At 39.3% G+C, this 20,517-nt stretch overlaps 2 protein-coding genes across 5 annotated transcripts; one reads left to right on the forward strand and one right to left on the reverse strand.

The window, feature by feature from the left end:
• Positions 1–1,029: 1,029 nt before the first annotated feature.
• On the forward strand, positions 1,030–12,341 carry ccnyl1 (cyclin Y-like 1). 2 transcript variants are annotated; one of them, XM_081368405.1, is made up of 11 exons: positions 1,030–1,423; positions 1,772–2,057; positions 7,923–7,997; positions 8,121–8,155; positions 8,254–8,354; positions 8,539–8,574; positions 8,679–8,730; positions 9,100–9,219; positions 10,137–10,303; positions 11,711–11,873; positions 11,981–12,341. In XM_081368405.1, the coding sequence occupies exons 2-11, from the start codon at positions 1,904–1,906 to the stop codon at positions 12,095–12,097; spliced, it is 1,020 nt and encodes a 339-aa protein (XP_081224531.1). In that variant the 5' UTR covers positions 1,030–1,423; positions 1,772–1,903; the 3' UTR covers positions 12,098–12,341. The 2 variants fall into 2 exon arrangements, with proteins under 2 accessions (XP_081224531.1, XP_081224532.1); XM_081368406.1 differs by having other exon boundaries at positions 1,057–1,172.
• A 386-nt stretch (positions 12,342–12,727) lies between these two features.
• fzd5 (frizzled class receptor 5) lies at positions 12,728–16,838 on the reverse strand. 3 transcript variants are annotated; one of them, XM_081368408.1, is made up of 3 exons: positions 16,580–16,791; positions 16,264–16,396; positions 12,734–16,169 (listed from the first exon to the last, which is right to left on the reverse strand). In XM_081368408.1, exon 3 carries the CDS (start codon positions 15,917–15,919, stop codon positions 14,141–14,143), a length of 1,779 nt encoding a protein of 592 aa, XP_081224534.1. In that variant the 5' UTR covers positions 15,920–16,169; positions 16,264–16,396; positions 16,580–16,791; the 3' UTR covers positions 12,734–14,140. The 3 variants fall into 3 exon arrangements, with proteins under 3 accessions (XP_081224535.1, XP_081224534.1, XP_081224533.1); XM_081368409.1 differs by lacking the exon at positions 16,264–16,396 and having other exon boundaries at positions 12,728–16,169; positions 16,580–16,838; XM_081368407.1 differs by having other exon boundaries at positions 16,264–16,793.
• Positions 16,839–20,517: the final 3,679 nt, after the last annotated feature.

The following is a 20,517-nucleotide window of genomic DNA, read 5'->3' on the forward strand; positions in this document are numbered from 1 at the left end:
AGTTTTATAGTCTGATAAAATGTTTCCCACAATGCAATGTACTGAGGAGCTGAGTGAGACCCCAAATAAGTCTGAATCACCTTTTTTTTTTCTCCTTGCATTCATGTTTTTATTGTCTGATTAGATGGTAATTTGGTAGACATTCAATATTTAAGTTTTAATTATTTTATTTTGTACAAAAAAGGATTTAAAATGTATAACTAATTTAATATGCTATATTCAGTCAAATGGCAGGTAAGAACATTTTGATTTGTTATTAGTGTAACCCCACAGACTCTAATAAAGTGTGACATAAAATTGTCCATGAAAATATTAAGGATGAACCATTCTCAATCTCCTTTAATGAACCATCACCTGTAATGACCTTTACACCAAGAAAGTGGTCCAATTAGAATTCCCCCTTTTATTAAAGTAGTATTATGCATTGGTTGGGGAACAACTTTTTTGTAACATTCTAAAACTAAAATTGTAGTAATTGAATTACTATATATACATATTAAATACAACTTATAATAATAAAAGAGAATATCTCTCTGATTTGTGGCAGGAACATGCAGATTTTGTTACTCGTGAAATCTCCTAAACTCAATTAAACGTATTTTAAAACCAAAAAATGTACATTAACACTTTTTTTTACCCTACTGAATACAAATTTTAGCATTTTTTGATTTACTGTTATTTAATATGTTTTTAAACTGTTGCAAAGTAGAGCGAATCTCCCTACCATTTTTATTTCAGAGTTGATAACCAGACATAACTCCCTGAATTATACATGTATACTACTGTTTGAAATATTTATCATTGCATAGTCTATAATATTTGACATGTTCAAAAGAATAGCAGGCATCTTACAGTATACACTGTGCAGTTCGCTAGAATTCCATTTCGTTCCATTCACAAAGAGGTGTGTAAATGGGCGGGGTTTAAATCTCTAGCTTGACGGGGTAGATTGACAGTTTTAATCACCAATCCTCGAACAAATATTTAGTTTGTTTTGATAACTCATCCAATCGCAATTGATGGAATGTCGAAACGGGGCGGGTCCTTTCCTGCGTCACTCGGAGCAGATGGCGGTGGTGGCGGGGAGCGGATTGCTGCTGCTGCTGCACTGGCCGGCGAGGAGGAGGGGATAGCGGGGGGACTCTCGGACGAGACTCGGTGGACAAATTCTAGTAACTCAAAACAAACCCGGCGCTTGAATTGGGCGCATGTAAATGGACAGGACTTAATTTTAGCTGCGCTCAAAGCTTAATTTTCTCTCGCTACGGGCCGAAGGCCTGAGGATTTAAGTGATTATTGGATTCAGAGTTTCAGCCTACACACAGATCTGCCCTATAAACGACGGATAAATGCTTGGAAGTCTGTTATTTAGGGGCTATTTCATCTGTTCCCGATTTGAACCGCCGAACCGGCTTGATTTAACGTTAGTACTCATTCGGACATTTAAATCAGCGTTAAAGGGATTGTTTATCTCAGTTAGCGCGGAGGCTAATAACTCGCCTATTCACAATGAATCAATATTAGCCGTTAGCATGTACGGCTAATTTAAAGGAATAAATCCGTATGCGATAATCTCAGACAGCTATTTTCTAGTGATATGTTTTCAGTCACGTGTCTTATATCCGGTTGTATTGATTACTCGGGTTCTAAAGGTCTTTTGTGGCACTGTGTCTAAATGCATGGAGTCCCGTTATATGACTGGCACAGAGAGTAAAATACCTCTTGATTCTGGAGCAGCAAGACTGTAATGCTGACTCTGTGTCCATTTCAGCTCTTCATGTACCTTCATTTAGCTTGAGCTCAATCATTGATTCACATCAGAAGCGGCCCCGGTGTGAGTTTCAAAGGTGTTTGTCATAGACCAATACACCTGAGCAGGTAGAGCACGTGCTTGTGTGTCATCATGGGGAATACAGTGTCCTGCTGTGTGTCTCCCAATGGGAGCCCCAAACTACCCAGGCAGGTGGAGCGTCTGGAGGATTATCAGATCAACACAGACCTGAGTGATGACACCGGTCCATACCTGCAGCACATCAGCGATCGAGAGGTGCCCGATGGTAAGTTAGTGTGTGTTGTAGACCAGTGGTTCCCAATCCTGGTTCTGGGGACCCACAGCTCTGCACATTTTATATGTCTCCTTTATCTGACACACCCAGTTCAGTTCATTAGAGCTCTTTCCTAACGAGATGTTGATCTGAATCAGGTGTGTTAAATGAGGGAGACATACAAACTGTGCAGAGCTGTGGGTCCCCAGGACCAGGATTGGGAACCACTGTTGTAGACCACAGTTCCTCAGTCCTGCTAGTGAAGATCAACCCTGCTCAAACACACCTGAACTAGCTCATCAATGTCTTAATGTTTACTTGACAATTACAGACAGGTGTGATTGAACAGGGTTGGAAATGAACTTTGCAGGATGCTGGATCCCCACTAGCAAAACTGAGCAGCCTTGAGCCAGACAACGGCGCTCTTTGGACGTCTCTTTATTTAACCTGATTTATATCATGTGCTTATTAGAAGAGGTTTCCTGGTCTGAACTGGATGTGTCCAATAAGGGCATGTGCACTTCCAAGGTTCCCCAGGACCAGATTTGAGAACCAAATCTACAGCTTTAACTGAAATGTGGAACCCTGCAAGGGTTGATCCATGTCACTGTCACCACAAAACAACATTTTATTCTATGCGAAACTATTCTATTCTGTTCTATTCTTCTGTTATTGTGTTTCCACATTCGTGTGTCACAGCGTCTTGAAGAACTGTACTGAGATCCGATGCCTTGACCTCTTCATCTCACGGGTCGGGTTTCTCCTAACAGCTCAACACTTTAAGTGCTGTGTCGGTTGGTTTGCTCTGAAAATGTCCGGCCTATGATATTGTAAAAATTACAGTTGCAAACTTAAAAATCAGCTATTGTTACTGAAAGAGAAGAGGTTTATGGAGATTTTTAGAAGGATGTCTGTTAGTATGTGGGATACGTGTGTGAAGCCTCTTGGGGCTGTTTGCAGTCTTTACTGCTGTTTATTTAGCCTGAGCTATTTGACCCGACATGGGAGATGTATATAGACACACACACACACACGCACAACTTAATGTCCAGTGCTGTATTTAGAGCAACATGTCTTAATCTTTGTTTCAAAGCACATATGACAGCAGTGTAAACTCCACTACTTTGGCTGTGGTTAATCCTTTATGATTGGGACATTCCAGGTCATGGTTAATTTTGGAATTCTGTTGGAGATGTGAATAAAACCCAATCTAAGTTTAACTGGCTGAGACGATCAAAAATGTTTAGTATTCCTGGCATCCCAGTGATGTAGATCTTTGGGACAGCTGCATTCTCTCCTTATCTCTCTCTCTCTCGTTGGGAATCTGAATGAGGCACGTTTTGTTCCCTTTGGGGCTTAGAGGTTGAGTTTGGATAAACTTAGTTTTCCTGTATTAAACTGTCTCACCATTTTCATGAACAGAATCCCTTCTCTCTGGTGTCTTATGCCAGTGTTTCCCCATCTTTTTTGTCTTATTTACCCGTTAGTAGGCCTTACGTACCCTTTAATAACCACCACACCAGAAGAGAAGTGCAAGAAAGACGAGCGCTGATAATATCTTCATTAAAGTATATATTTTGTGATTTATTTCTATTGCAGTGACAGCACTGACATTTATTTATCTCTTTTTTTTTAAGTAACAAAATCTGTCTGTGAGGTACACATACCCCTTGTTTGTACACGCCACACTACAGCCGTGTTCCCTCCCCTCAGTGAGGACGGCTGCCCTACCCCCAGGGCTTATTTTTGACTTTGGTGGTGGGGGAATGGGAGTGTCAGTTGAGGACATGAGCTATAGAGACCTGTGGAATGAATGAATCTCAGTTGTTTAGCACTTACAGAAAAAGTTTGGGGTTGGCGGGATTTAAAAAAATAAATTAATTAATACTTGTATTCAGCAATGATGCATTAAATCAGTTGTCTCAAACTCAATTTCTGGAGGGCCACAGCCCTGCAGAGTTTAGCTCCAACCCTAATTAAACACACCCGATCCAGTTAATCAGGGTTTTCAGGATTACTAGAAACTTCCAAGCAGATTGAGTTGGAGCTAAACCCTGCAAGGCTATGACCCTCCAGGAGCTGAGCTTGACACCACTGCATTCAATTCATCAAAAGTGACAGTAAAGACATTTACGTAGTCACAAAAAAGATCTATTTCAAATAAATACTGTTTTTTGAACTTTATGCATCAAAGAATACTGTAAAAATCTGTTTCCCAGTCAGTTTCCACAAAAATATTAAGCAGTACTACTATTTTTAACATTGATGATAATAAGAAATGTTCTTTGATACTAAAACAGAAAACAGTTATTTTAAGTTGTAATAATATTCCACAATATTACTTTATTTTTGATCAAATAAATGCAGCGATGGTGAGCATTGACTTGTTTCGAAAACATAAATAAAAAAATACCGACCCCATACTTTAAACAACAATGTTAAATGGATAGATCATCAAAAATAGTAATACTCATTAATTTACTCACCCGCATGTCGCTCTAAACCTGTATGCATTTCTTTATTTCTGCTGGACGCAAACTATACATTTTTGAAGATTATCCAAGTTATCATTTCCAATAACACAATTGAAAAGTGGGTCTGTCTCGTTACAAAATGACAAAAAAGTGGTCTATATTTCCTTTCAAATAGCTAAAAGTCATAATTTACTTGCATGTTTATCAGAGTTAATGATAGAAGCAATACTTGAGTCGTTAATGAATCATTCTTTTGAGCTCCCTAGTCATTGTAATTGCATGGAAGAGAGTGACTGGCAGGGTCCGAAATTAACACCCGCCAAGCGCCAAATGCGGGTAGATTTTCCGTTTGGCGAGTATATCTCAAAAGGCTATCCGCCACAGTGGCTGGTGAATGTTCATACCAAAATAATAAAATTGTCAGCGCGCACGCGCTCTTCTGCCTCCGAGCAGAGAGAGAGCGCGCGAGTGAGTGAGCCCCGGGCGCGCGCGCGCACTCACTATTCAGAGCGGACAAGCGTCAAGCTTTCCTGTACTTTTTGACAGAGCTTCTATGCAGCTCAAGTCGGCGGCGGTGTGTACGTACAGTTAACGCTCTATCTGTTGACGGCGCTGAGGAAAAAGGATATGTGAAGCTCCCGCCACTGGAAGAAGCGGTCGCCCCAAAAAAGCCGTGCAGAGCGTCTTCAGCACTCGCGGATCGTGCATACTCCGCCGCTGGCCAGGCTGCTTCTGCTTTAAGTTACATATTGGCCGTTCTTTTCTCGATAAAATTAGTTTTCTCATAGCGTTTGCAACGCAATACTCGTTCCCTTATCTCTCAGGGAACCGAGGTTACGTAAGTAACTTAACCGAGGACGTTCTGCCTTCCCTTCCACATGAGTCAGGAAACAAAACTGACAAAAAAAAAAATAAAATTAATGTATTTCACCCCAATGATAGTAATATTTCATATAATTTGATCAATATATATAGTTTTTTTTTTTTTTTAACTCCAGCAAGATTTTTTTTTTATTATACATTTCAAATTTTGCTCTGGACAATTTTTTACGTTTGTATTCAACATAATTTGCCTACCTTATAATCTCAATTAAAAGTACTTGAATGAATGTATATGTGACAAAAAAAAAAGGCTGTTTATTATTTTGGCCGGTAAAAAATATGCTTGGCTGGTGGATTTTTTCATCTACCAGTCCCCGTGGCAGGTGAGCCAAAAAGTTCATTTCGGACCCTGGTGACTGGTCTCCCTCTTTTTTTCCACAGAAGTTAAACAGGTTTGGAGTAACATGAGAGTGAGTAAATTCTAATAAAAATTTCTGTTTTTGTTGAACTAGTCCTTTAAAGCAATAATTTATGGGAGTTCCTTACAGGGCTTTTACCACAGTTAAGGAGTGTTGGTGCTCCACCAAGAAAGATCGCATTTGTATTTTCCTGCAGTGTGACGTTAGTTTCGCATTTTAAAACTGAGTTGACGAACAGATAATTGTCTCTAGTGTGCCGCCCTTAGGTGTTAACTAAAGCTGCACCTTCCTATCAGTCAGCGTTCTCTCTCACCCATGTCCATCGATCTCTCAGGGAAGGATTCTGTGCCTCAGCTCCAACAAGAGTTTGGTTGAGAAATAAGTCTTCAGATTTTCCCAACTGAACTGGACTTGGCATTTTTACTTTGCCATGGCATTTATATTCTCTGATACACAATGGCTGTGATTTTTTTTGTGTTGAAGAAAGATGTCAAGGCTGGTACTGCCTGGCTCTGAGGTTTTCATTTTCTAGAGTATGTGTTTGGATGTTCCTGAATGTAGCCCCTGGAAACACTATGCTGTGAACATAGGTGAACTGCAGCGGGAATAGGATCTTTGAGTGACATTTTGATAGTTCCCTTTAAAAATATATGTTGTTATTCATGAAGCTTGCTATACACTCTTTTTCTCAAACTGTTGCTTCATAGTTGTTGACCTGCAAGAGAAGTTAACACTAAAACCCACTTGCAGTCATAGTGCCCCTTGTGGTACTGCTGACAATGCTACATGCATTATGATTTGACATTGGGACACAAAATTGTGTTTGCTTTCACATACTTGTTAAAGTACATTTCGGGCTGTAGACTGTAGAGTAAAGTCGTCTAAAACTGGGTACCCAGAACTCTCAAGAATCCCTTTGCCCTGCACCTGCGCTACACACCTCCTGCCAGTTTTGTAGCTCCCATGACATGGTTGCAGCTGTCCAAACATCTCCTTGGAGTGTGTTTACGGTAAAACTTAGCAGCACTGGCACAAATCTTTTGACCCTGTCTCCACTGAGTTCCAGAAAGAATGCCTTTTCATTGGCTGGTAAAGACAACTTTTCAAGAAGTGGTCTGGGCAAAATCCTCAATTCTAGCATTCTGAGCTGCACTTTGGGTAGAACTTTTTTTTTTTTTTTTACAGATATCGACAAACATAAACACCATCTCAGTATAGTTGAGTGTATGTTCGGTGTAGTTATTGTAATGTATCTGACTGGCACGGCTCCTGTGGTGCATGGTGTTGTGGGCGGAGCTATGGGTGTAAGCTAGCGTTGTATTGCAGTGCCCATACAATAGGCTCATTGTGCCCACCACTCCTCTCGCTCTTGTGGCAAGAGCGGGTAGCGGCATGTTCCTGCCAGTCAGTTTAAGCGTGCCGAATAGGACGACACACCACCTTTAATAGTGTTGTAGGGCGGGTTTCAGTTTGAAGATGAATATTTATTCTGACTGATCACCACTGCCACAAGTACTTTACTAGTTCTCTATCTTAAAAAAAAAAATGTTGCCTTGTTATTCGCAGATATAGTGAGCAGGTAATTGTAAATATTATTCTATATTATAAAATATAAGTTTTTTTTTTAAAGAAATCAGTACTTTTATTCCGCAAGGATGCATAAAAGTGACAGGAAAGAGGTTTATACATTTACAAAAGATTTCTACATCAAATGCTGTTCTTTTTACTTTATATTCATCAAAAAAATCATGAAACTGTTTTCAAGATTGATAATAATTTGAAATATCAAGTATCTTAAGCAGCAAATCAGCATATTAGAATGATTTCTGAAGGATCATGTGACACTGAAGACTGGAGTAATTTAGCTTTGCCATCAGAGGAATAAATTGCATTTTAAATTATATGAAAATAGACAAGTGTTTTTTTTTTTTATTAAATTGTAATGATATTCCATAAGATACGCGAGATACTTTTTTCAAAAGTATTAGAAAATCAAATCAACCCAAACCTCTGAACAGTAGCATATGTGTGAAATTATAGAAGTATTATATTTCATTGATAATTAAGTACATACCACCCATTCTTTAAGGTGATTTTCCTAATGCTTGTAATTATGCCTAAATGTTATCAATTGATTGATTGATTAACTGTCTTTCTTTTAGATTTGGCTGTAGAGTCCAACCCCTCAGATCATGCCCGCGCCAGCACGATCTTCCTTAGCAAGTCACAGACGGATGGTGAGTGATTAAACAAATCTAATGAGTTAATAATTTCATTTTACTACCTAGTCAGCAGCTACATATTAACTAAGTGCATAAAGAATTGTTTAACAAAAAAAACCTTGGTTTTCTCTTTTTCAGTACGGGATAGGAGGAAAAGCAATCACATAAACCACGTGAGTGAATGTGCTACGGACTCTGTTTTGTGGTTGTGCTTGCTTGTACGGTTGGAACGTCTTGCTGCAAGCGTATTAAATGTTGGTCCTTTCCAAAGGTCTCACCTGGTCTGCTTTCAAAGAAGTACAGTTCCTGCTCTACGATATTCATTGATGACAGTACCGTTAGTCAGCCCAACCTGAAAAGCACAATCAAATGGTCAGTGAAGGTTCACTGTATTATTGCAACATTTCTACAGTATTGTTTATAGTAAAATATACGCGTTAATGAGTACATACAAATGAATGCATGTAAAAAATAATTAGCAAATTGAAAAAGTACTGTTGGTTGTTTTATTTTGTCTTAGTTTGCATGTTGACACATTTCTGTTCTCTGTTTCCAGTGTCACATTAGCAATATATTATCACATTAAAAACAGGTAGGTTTGGTTATGTACTTCACCACAAGCAAATGATTTGAACTATACGTTTGATGAGGTATTTCATATACATTTTAAATGTGTTCTGTGATAATCCATTTTAGGGACTCCAATAGGTCATTGGACATCTTTGATGAAAAAATGCACCCCTTATCTGTAAGTTAACCCCTTATTTATCTTGTTTCATCAGCAGCTGATGGACAGTTTCACATTTTAGAGTCACTATTTGGTTTTGCTCGGACAGGCTGCAATATCTATTTTTGTGTGCATCAAATCCATTTAGCTGTTTAGTCTGAGCAGCAAAACATTTTATGCAATCTGATTTGTGCGTTTTATCTGATCCAGCTGAAATGGATTTTGGAAATGCGTTTCTGTTATTTGTAGCACTGTAAGAAGTGTTTTTGTACTTTGCACAATGACAGGGACTCTTTGTTATAGTGGAAGGTCTCTTTGGCATCATGCTGGCATTTGAGCTAGAAATTGTGAACATTAGCATGTTATGTATATAAATGCTACTTTTGGCAGAGGGAGCAGGTTCCTGACGATTACTCCCGCACAGACCCCGAACACAAACTCATCTATCGATTCGTCCGGACACTGTTCAGCGCAGCACAGCTCACGGCCGAGTGTGCGATCGTCACTCTGGTAAGAGAATGGCAGTCTGTCCGACTGGTCTGCTCCACTTTCAACAATACAATGAGAAAAAAGATAGCAGAATAAATAACAGGTGCAATGTAGAAAAAATAAGAGGCTTTGATTATTGACAGAGATGCTTAGGCACATTTTCCTGACGGTCCACTAGAGGACAGTAGAGCACCAGAGAATGAATCATCATTTGCTTGTTTAACCTGTACTTTTCCACAATTCCAACTTCTTTCTTTTACCTTTCACTGCATGACCAGTTAATGTGGTTAATCAATTCTGATTATTTACAAATGTTTTGATTAAAACATTGTACAATAAGGTTCAGTTGTTAGTTAAATCATGAAAAAACAATAAATACATTTTTTACAGCGTTTATTAATCTGGGTAATGCTATTTCATAAATATACTTTTGTTCATGCAGATTCATTTATAATACATTAACAAATGTTGATTTATACAATATGAAATAATGTATTAGTATACACTATCTTCAGGTGTTTGAGGTTTGTTTTAATTCCTACTTTTTAATTCATATTTGTATTCTGCAAGGGCACACAAAAATTATTAAAAGTGACAGTTAAGACATTTATAATAGTATAAAATGTATATTTCAAATAAATGCTGTTCATTTGAACTTATTTATCAAAGAATCTTGGGAAAAAATATCACACTTCTCACAAAAATATTAAGCAGCACAACTGTTTTCAACATTGATATGACGTTTTTAAACACCAAATCAGCCTATTAGAATGATTTCTGAAGGATCATGTGACTGACATTTTTTGTACTGTATTTAGAAATTTACATAAATCCAGATATTTTATTTTTAATCCGCACACACTAACATGTATGCTTTCTTGCGAGCTGCCTTGGTAAAAAGCGTCTTCTGACAACGTACTTCACTGTCTTTGCTGCAGGTATATTTGGAGAGGCTGTTGACATATGCCGAGCTGGACATTTGCCCATGTAACTGGAAGAGGATTGTTCTGGGAGCCATCCTGCTGGCCTCGAAAGTCTGGGACGATCAGGCCGTGTGGAACGTTGACTACTGTCAGATCCTCAAAGACATCACTGTTGAGGACATGTGAGTGAGATGATATAATCACTGTCCGTTCTGCTAAAATGCTACAGCTCATTTGTACCGTCCGTGTATAAATAAATAGAACAAAACGTCCTGATGTGATGCATCAATGCACCATCCAAAATCTAGAACGTGCTGCAGGAAGGAGACTTCACTCATTCCAGTCTGCAACTCCCACATACCCCACAACTTCCCATTTTCAAAAAAAAAAATGAAGCAACACACTTCAAAACCTTGTTTTTTGTTTGTTTGTTCTCATGTCTCAATATCCATATAAATGACACAGACAGGGTTTGTGTGTGTGTACGTGTCTGTTTTTGTGCTGTTCTACCTGATTGTGTATGTTAAAGGCCATGTCCCTCTTCTCTCCTCTCTGCCCCTTCGCTATATTTTCATCCCTTTCATTGAAGCAGTCTTTGTGAGGCTCTGGGCTGGCGGGCTTCAAGTGCTCTTAGACTCCTCTACAATGGTCCAGGCTCTCGCCCACTCCATTTGTTGCCCTTAGCGACCGAACCTCCCCCCTCCCCCTTTCCCAACACCACCCATACCAACCTCAACCTAATGTCTGCTCTTCCCAAAACATTCGGGTCACTGTCTCCGTACCTGTGATGGATTGGAGGTGTTAAAGATGTTTATTGTTTATAATAATACTATTATAATAGTTAACAAATAGCATGAAGTTTTTTTTAGTGATTTTTTTTATTTCATGCAGTCACTTCAATAGCCCAAAGTAAATTGTACAATTTTTAAAAGGACAATTATTCAGGTGTATTCTTTCTCATTTAATGAGATTACTAACTAGATGTATCTTTTTTTTTTTTTAAGAAATTAATACTTTTTTAAAAAAAAATTAATATATGTATTAAATGGAGTATAAGTGACCGTAAAGAGAAATAAATGCTGTTCTTTTGAAGTTTCTATTCAAAGAATCCTGAAAAAAATAAATAAATAATAATAATCAGTTTTCACAAAAATATCAAGCAGTAAAACTGTTTAACACTGATTTAAAAAAACTAAATAAAAATGTTTCTTAAACACCAAATCAGCATATTGGAATTATTTCTGAAGGATCATGTGACACTGAAGACTGGAGTAATAATGAAAATAGAAAAGTTATTTTAAATTGTAATATTTCATAATATTGCTGTTTTACTGTATTTATGATCAAATAAATGCAGCCTTAGTGAGCGTAAGAGACTTCTTTCAAAAACATTTTCAAAATGTTCCCAAACTTCTGAACGATAGTGTATAAAAATTGCAAATGCTGTTAAATGTAGCAAAAATTTTAGTATGTCACATTATCAATGTTTGATGTGCAAAATAATGGACTGTATATTAGTTTTACTTACATTGATTTTAACTTAAAATACTCATTCTTGACTAATTTAATCTAATAATCATTTTTTTCAGGAACGAGATGGAAAGACATTTTCTGGAGCTGCTGCAGTTTAACATTAACGTACCGGCCAGCGTTTATGCCAAGTATTACTTTGACCTGCGCTCTTTAGCAGACGACAACAACCTGAGCTTTCCTTTGGAGCCACTGAGCAACGAACGAGCGCAGAAACTAGAGGTGAGGAGCTAAACAATGTGACCGATTTTTGGACGTAAAGTCAAACATCTTTTAATAACGGGTCAATTTAAATACCTAAGTTCTCGTTTACCTTTTTTATTTCAAAGGCAATCTCAAGACTATGTGAGGATAAGTACAAGGATCTGAGCAGAGTGGCCATGAGGAGATCATTTAGCGCAGACAACCTAGTGGGCATCCGCAGATCCAACGCCGTTCTTTCTTAGAGCTTTTGCTCAGGACAGACGGCACTCGATGGACAACTCGTTCTCTGCCCCGACGATTTTATGCCGGTCGAAAGATCCTACACCTTACCCAACCAATGCAGAACAACATGGAGACAAAAACAGACTGAATGAGGGTTTTTTGTTTTGTTTTTTGCTTACTATGTAGGCTACTAGCTGTGAACTGTCAGTTTTTAATTGAAATCATTTGCAGATGGAGTATTTTAAATAAACACTAATCATGTAACACGTCTGAATTTTGAAGAATGTTTTACAAGGTCACTCTTACTTTTAAAAGATTGGTTTAAGGGGTTTTGTTGCATTACACTAAAAAAAAATTATCCAGGGATTTTAACACATACAGTTCTCTCTCTAAATAAGTGCTAATTAACATCATGTTAGAAACGTACTTGTTTTAAACAAAGTATATATATATATATATATATACATATATAAAAATAAAGTGCAGGTTTTTAGTGCCTGTAAAAAGAGACTGAAATTTACAACACGTCTAACAAAGCATCAAGGTAAACATGCCCAGTAGGATTTGTTTTCAGATCAACAGGGTGACTTTTTTTTTTTTTAAAACAGCAGTAAAAATAAAAAGCACAATAAATGATTGACCAAACATTTGACTTGTAGGTTCACAAATTGCTCCTCACTTTTATTCTCTACCAATAAGAGAAACAAAAGAAACATGTAAAAGACACTTTTCATAAATATCTAAGAATCTCTTTAAAATTGTAGCACTGAATTTCATATCTTTTACTAAACATATGTACAAAGTTGCAGTCTGGCCTCTTAAAAGGACGTCTTCTACAAGATTTACATATGAATAGAGCCGAACGAATATGTACACTCAACCAGACATGCAGTGAAATTGTGAGGCATTTTGAAGACTACACAGGAAAAGTATTTCTACAACAGCTCGGACAACAGAAGCCATTTACACAATGCTCCACTGAAAGATTTCACATAGATCTACAAAACCAACACAGGTTTACAGATTCTGCCTGCTAAAAAGTGCATACCCGGCACTGGTTTTCTGGTTCAAAACACAAATAAGCTCAAAATGACCAAAGGATCATGAGGCTTGACAAGGAAACTGATGTAAATAAATCATTGATTTAAACAGACCAAAAGAAATGATGTTCCAAACCAGTAAATATTTGGCCTTTTTCTGAAGTTCTATTCAGGGAACCTAGTGTGGCTGCTGGTTAACACCTGAACCTTTGACCACAAGAGGGAAGTCAAGCTCACATTACAGAGCTACAGACTTTCCACACAAGTCTATAGATGGTACATACACATCCTATCATTTAACACTCTCCAGTTGATGCTAACCAACAATCTATTATCAGTGGAAAGATAGGTTGATAATCTGGAATATACAGTGAACATGAACTGGTGCCTGCAACAACTTAAAGTGAACTGCTGCTTCACTATACTTGCATTTTTCCTCCACTTGCACAGTATAAGCTGGAACAGCGTTGTTGCATACAGAGAGCGCAGGAAAGCATCTATTCACGTCCTACCTTAAACACATTGGTAATTTAAAAAACTAGAGATGGTAGGCTATTTAAAATGATGGAACAGAACATACCCACATCCTGTAAAATGTTGATAAAGTCTGAGATATCACAATGTTCTTGAATAGCATATTTACAAGAATACACAAATAAATAAAATATTTCCAGAAACTCATCCATTTGTCTTGACTCATATCAAGTACTAACCTTCTCAATCTTTTTTTCCCATCATTCATGATCTAAAAGCCACAGACAACAGCTAAGATGCTTGTGACAATTAAAAGTTGACAAATGATCTTTTCCTCACAAAGTATCAACAAGTTCATTGCTTTTAAAATTAGACAACAAAACCAATAAAGTATCAGTGTAACCAATAAAAATCCTTCATAATGTATTCATGCCGTCCATCAAATCTGGTGATGTTGGTGGAAGGTCGAATAGACACCTGCTCATTTAGAGTCATGACCAGTGTCACTGTTATAGGGTTTAAAAAGGAACAGGTTTTTCTGGCCAATGTTCAGACATGTGATGAGGGTGCTGATTTGTGATAGGTCCCAGTGGGTGCCGTTCCAGCTCGAGCTGTGAGAGCGGCACTGGCCTCGCTGTACATGGACGACCCTGATACAGGTGGCTTCCGGGTCCTACAGGGCATGTACCGTGCCACAAAGCGCCTCCAAGACTCCAGAGTCTTCCCTGACCAGATCCAAACACCTGAGGTAATGCCTACTACAAGACACATGAAGTACTTCAACATGAAGACGGCATAATCCGGGCCCATGCCGAGCCGCTGGCGCTCTGACGGGCAAGAACAGGCCAGCGCTCGTTCCCAACCTGGCCTGTAATGTTGCTCGTACACCAAGCATGCTACCACAATAGTTGCAGGCACCGTGTACAGGACGGTGAAGAGCCCAATCCGGATCATTAACTTCTCTAGCTTGTCTGTCTTGGTGCCGCCCTGTTTAATGACGCTACGGATTCGGAAGAGGGAAACGAAGCCAGCCAACAGGAAGAGGGAGCCGGTGAAGAGGTAGACGACCAGAGGCGCCAATACAAAGCCACGTAGGCTCTCCAAGCTCTGGTTGCCGACGTAACAGATCCCAGCCACAGGGTCCCCGTCCACCGAACTCAAGGCTAAGACAGCGATGGACTTGACGCTAGGAACGAGCCAAGCGGCAAGGTGGAAGTACTGAGAGTATCCCGCGATGGCCTCGTTCCCCCATTTCATCCCTGCCGCCAGGAACCACGTGAAGGAAAGCACCACCCACCAGATGGAGCTGGCCATTCCAAAGAAGTATATGAGCAGGAAAACCAGCGTGCAAAGGGCCGGACCCGTGGTGTCGTAGAGGATGTGCTGTTGGTCGCCGGAGCCCTCGCAAGCTACTCGCTCATGGCCTGCTAGCAGTCGCACAATGTACCCCAGCGACACGAACAGATAACAAGCAGCCAGGAAGATAATCGGCCGCTCTGGATATTTGAAACGCTCCATGTCGATGAGGAAAGTGGCCACGGTGGTGAACGTCGAGACAAAGCACAGCACCGACCACAGTCCGATCCAGAAGGTGGTGAAGGTACGCTCATCAGGGGAAAAGAAAGGTTGGTGGCAGGGCAAAGCACAGTTGGGTAAAGAGCCAGTATACACACGGTTATGGAGAGGATGTACTTCTTTTTTGATGGGCACCAGGGGGTCCCGACAACGGCAATCACGGTCACACTTCTGCGGCGGAGCGGATTTTGCAGTGGCTCTATGCCGTGGTGTTCCCTTGGGAGTGGGTTTGGGGAAAGGAGGTGATAGAGTCGTAGTCTCATTACTGTTTCTGTCCATACAAAGCCGATCGGTGTCACCCAGCATGGGCAGCTGCTCGCAGCTCATCCGCTCTGGCCACTCAAACCCATACTGGCTCATGAGAGGGGAGCAACCCCGTTTAGCTCTCTCGCACACAGACCTGCAAGGCGGCAGGGGTTTTTTGTAGTCCTGAAGACAGATGGGGGTGTACATACTGCACAGGAAGAAAAGCAAGTCCGGGGAGCAATGGATCCGGACAAGCGGCCAAAACTGGTGCACTTCCAAGCCGACTTCTTCCTGGGTGTCATGATTGAACTGGTTGGGCATGTAGGTGTGATTGTATCCAATCCCTTTGCACATCGGTACAGTGATGGGCTCGCACACTATATCCTTAGAGGCAGCATTGCCGAGCCGAGACAGTTGCAACAGCAGCAGAACGTGAAGCCAAAATCCGACCAGGTGCATCCCAGAGGTCTCCATGGTGAAATGATCCTTATCTGCAGGTTCTCTCATACTGGAAAACTTTGAATTTCAATTCTTGAGTATTTTCTCAGCTCAGGTTTCCCCCCACCACCCTTCCTTCCTTTTTTAATTTATGGCTGCGTTTCGTAAAAAAGAAATCCCAAAAGGAAACCTTAATTGCTCCAGCAGCATGTCCACAGTCCACAAGGTTGTAAATCACAGTGAAGTTTCATTCCAGATCCCGAGCACTCTTTCTTCCAACTGTGTGAGTGCATTTCAAACAGACCATTCTAAACACCGGCTGAAAGAGTAAAAGAACAGCTATAGTTAAATCAAACAATAGCTTAATAATTTTACAGAAAATCATAAACATATAATTCAGCGTCAGAACGTACCGTGGAAGAGCACGCGCAACCGTGGACTGAATGGTCAATCATTCACCGAGTAAACCGTGTTAAGGTCGAAAGTTCATTTCCCGCAGATACTTTGTAACAAAGTAACATTTTAAGCGTCGGTTTCCTTTCTTATCTGCTTTAAATTCCACATGGCAGGTGAATGCATCCGATGAATGCAATCCGGCGGATTCACAACAAAAAAAGACGCCGAAAAAGCGAGAACAATAAAGGGAAAATAAATCTGACGTTCAAAAATGAAATCCTTTTTTACGAGTATAATAAAGGTGAATAATATTAATAATAATAAAAAAATCACCTTTCGCGTTAGTGCTCTGGGCAACAGGTTTCAGGTGCTTCCTGCCATTTCCTTCAGTGTGTTTCCCAGCAGTCCACTGGAGTCCCTTCACGCACTTTAACATGTATAAATTCCACACTAAACTCTTTTACTAATTTGTTGAGATCGTGTTTTTCTGTGTGGCAGAGCGTGTGTTCCCTCTGTTGGCTGTGGAGCCAGTAATTACTCACTCCGTAGAGGTTCAGTGGAGTGAAAATACTCCACCCGCGATGACACGCCCACAACTTTCAGGCCCCAACCCCTTTTTACCAGGGGCCACTGACAGACAATCATCTGTGTGAAAAGAACTGCCCCATCTATCTATCTATCTATCTATCTATCTATCTATCTATCTATCTATCTATCTATCTATCTATCTATCTATCTATCTATCTATCTATCTATCTATCTATCTATCTATCTATCTATCTATCTATCTATCCATCTATCCATCTATCTATCTATCTATCTATCTATCTATCTATCTATCTATCTATCTATCTATCTATCTATCTGTCTATCTGTCTATCTGTCTGTCTGTCAATTAATATGTCTTGAACTATGACATGGTATCCACCCTCAGTTAAATAGAAAATACAGAAACAGATCAACACAATGAAAATTCATGTTAGTCAAAAAATACCAGGAAGATGTCACACGTTACTCCTCTAATCGTAATGAGAATGTTTAAGTTAGTCCGTGGAAATTTAGGGGGAAGTGAATGGCACTGGTGAGTGTGTGTGTGTTTGACTATGAAAAGGCCTTGAGTCTCTTGTGCAAGTGTATCCTGTATTACGTTTGTGTTTACCCTCTGGGCCCATTCAGGACAGATGGAGCTGTGCAAACACTCAGATAATGACTCCTAACGCAAGCTTAATCACTCGCGCCTCAACAAGACAAAGAAAGCAACAGAGAGGAGCACCTTGCCACACTGATACTCTGCTTGTGAACAGCTAGTGTGCACTCTGATGGCATCTCTAGGTCAGAGTTCATTTGTGATGTTATGAATTGTCAAACAAAAAAAACAACAAAAAAAGTAGTTTTGTACTGTTTTGTGAAGCACTGAACATACATCTGTAAATCTTTATGACTTATGGTTGCATGATCCTGTGAATGATTTAGACAATTTGCCACACTTGGTGTTGTATTTGCAAACTTTAACTAAAATGAAAATGATTAAAATTGTGTGCAGTAATTTAAATGAAGTAAAAGTAACGATTTGAAGTACTTAAATTACTAAAATTTTTGAAAAACTAATACAATTGACAAAATCACATAAAAAAGGAGTTAATTCACAATTCTAATAAATATTATTAGCCTACTTAACACAGTCAGTCAACAAAAACTATTCTTAAAAAAAAGCTAAGATATAGGCTATAATTCAAAATTAAGACATTGGACGCTTTCTAGTTGTCAAACAGTGGACCAAGTTCATAGTAATTGGGAGGAATTAGACCTGTGTGAAGAAAAAATGACATAATACATCCTCTAGAAATCACTTTGGGAACAGGTTAAATATCATTGCAAAAATGGCTCAGAAATTACAACTGGGGGCAACTGTATATATAGTATAATACTGATAAAGTACAGTCAAATTATTGTGCTATTTTAAGAGAGAATTGTGACCAACTATTGCCCATTTCCTACACGTCTGGACTGGCGATATACAAACTGCACTTACTCAGACAGGAAACATTCTTCACAAAAGGGTCTCTCTCTCTCTCTCTCTCTCTATCTCTCTCTCTCCTCTCTCTCTATCTCTCTCTCTCTCTCTCTCCTCTCTCTCTCTCCTCTCTCTCTCTCTCTCTCTCTCTCTCTCTCTCTCTCTCTCTCTCTCTCTCTCTCTCTCTCTCTCTCTCTCTCTCTCTCTCTCTCTCATATTGTTGATTCAGTATTCTGTAATCTCACAGCTTTCTATAAGTCCAAAGTTCTCACAGGGTGTGTGCCAGTATACGTGTGTGTTTAAAAGTGCAAGTGACCAATCCGCCTGCTCCGCCAGGTATTTCTAATGCTCGATTAACACTTAGATGACATCAGCTCACAGAAAGTCTGAGAGGACGAGAGTAAACAGAACTCTACATGCCACAGACTTGCTTAGGGAATCAATCACTGAGACAGACGTGGCCATTACATTGTTTTCCTTGTAACGCTCGGGATGTTTGATTGTGTCTTAAATGCTATGGCAACCAAATCAATCTTGCCAGCCATTTGTGCACCTGTTTCATAGGTTACCTACAAACTTTGTCACACATTAACTACAAAACCCCACCTTAAGGAGTCACACAAACGCCAACCGACTTGCTTTCAGTATACTGTGTCCATAATACAGTAGTTAGGCCTTGCAAGGGAAATTGCTAGTATACAAAGCCTATTGTATCGAAAGGACTTAGCTAGTTTGTTGAATACTGATATGGGGAGGTCATGCTCTAGATAAGTCGATCTTGGATTTACTTTAGTTGAGCTGTAGAGTTGATGTTGAAGCGTTTTGAGGTGTGGTGCTCACTAGTCGTCTGTTGTGTTTCATGATGTCTCCTGGGCATGAAAACATCCCATAGTGGTTGGGTTTTCCTCTTTTTTCTCTTATCCACTCCCTCTTCCCTTTCTTTACATGCCTGAACATGTGTTTGGGCACATGCTTTTATCTGATACCCGACTCTTTATGTGTGTGGATGGACAATTCATACAATGACAAGATGAAGCAGTCTTACCAAACTGATCCTAATCTCATCCTTATTTGCTTTTCTGTCTCTGTCACGAGAAGATTATATGATATGGGATGCTGTTGTTGTATTTAGGAGAAGTGATAGGATTTGTAAGCTTTTGTTGGATATATTGGTAGCGCAATGTTAAAAATGATGTTAAAAAATCTTTGAACTAGAGTATTTTTATATATTTGGATAAAACCTAAAAAAAATTACTTTGTTTATTTTAAAACAAATGTGATTTGGTTTGATATTTTATTCAATGCAAAGACATACATTTTCATTTGTGGCTTTAACCCTTTGATGCACAACATGGGTCTAAAGTGACCCGACTGAGTTTTTATTTTCTATATCTTCGCAAGAAATTTATTTCATCATTCAGTATTCCAGGTATTCCTCACTTAACTTGTTTTAGATCATTACAAATCCTTATTTAAATTTTTCCTTTTTTTTTACTTTTCGATTAAAAATCGTTTTTGTGTCACTACCCTTCTAATGCAAAACATGGGTCTAAAATGACCCGTATTCATTCTCTATGTCATTTCAATCATGGCTGAGTTTTTTTTTGCTGAATCTTTAAAAGAAATGCATTTTATAATTTATTAATAAGAATTCATTAAATATCTTGTTTTTGATTGCCACAAATCATTATGTTTATTTTTTCTTACTTTATAAACAAACACAGTTTTGGACCCCTGTATGTCCTCACTATGTGCTATTTTGTGCATTTATATATCATAAAATGATATCATATTCAAGTATAAATTATAGCTTGCCCGCTAAACATCAATATTTAAGGGCAGCATTTGTGTAACATCACTTTGCATAAGAAGATCCCAAACAAGTGAGCATGAAAAAGCAGAACGCAGCTGATGCCGAGGAGTGTTATTGCTCAGTGGTCCCGTGTGTTTAAGCGGCAGGTGGACGTTAGGAAACCAGAGGGTTGAGGCAGACATTCCCTAACCCCTTTTACACGAGAACCGGACCCTGGCGCTCCATCCCATGTCACTATTGTCTCCACCCCTCCTGCCTCCATTCTGCCATCGTCTTTTTCTCCTTAAACCGCCCTTTTGTTGTCTTTTTCTGATGGCATTTCTGGCCCCTTGTTGTCAGAGTCCTAAATGAGTCTTGACTGGCCTGTGGGCCACTGGAGAAGCACAAAGGAGAGCGTTCCCCTCGCTACAGTGGAGCCATTGTGGCTTTCAACAATGCACTAAT

Source organism: Scardinius erythrophthalmus (assembly GCF_964197995.2).
Source record: "Scardinius erythrophthalmus genome assembly, chromosome: 6".
NCBI classification, from domain to species: domain Eukaryota; kingdom Metazoa; phylum Chordata; class Actinopteri; order Cypriniformes; family Leuciscidae; genus Scardinius; species Scardinius erythrophthalmus.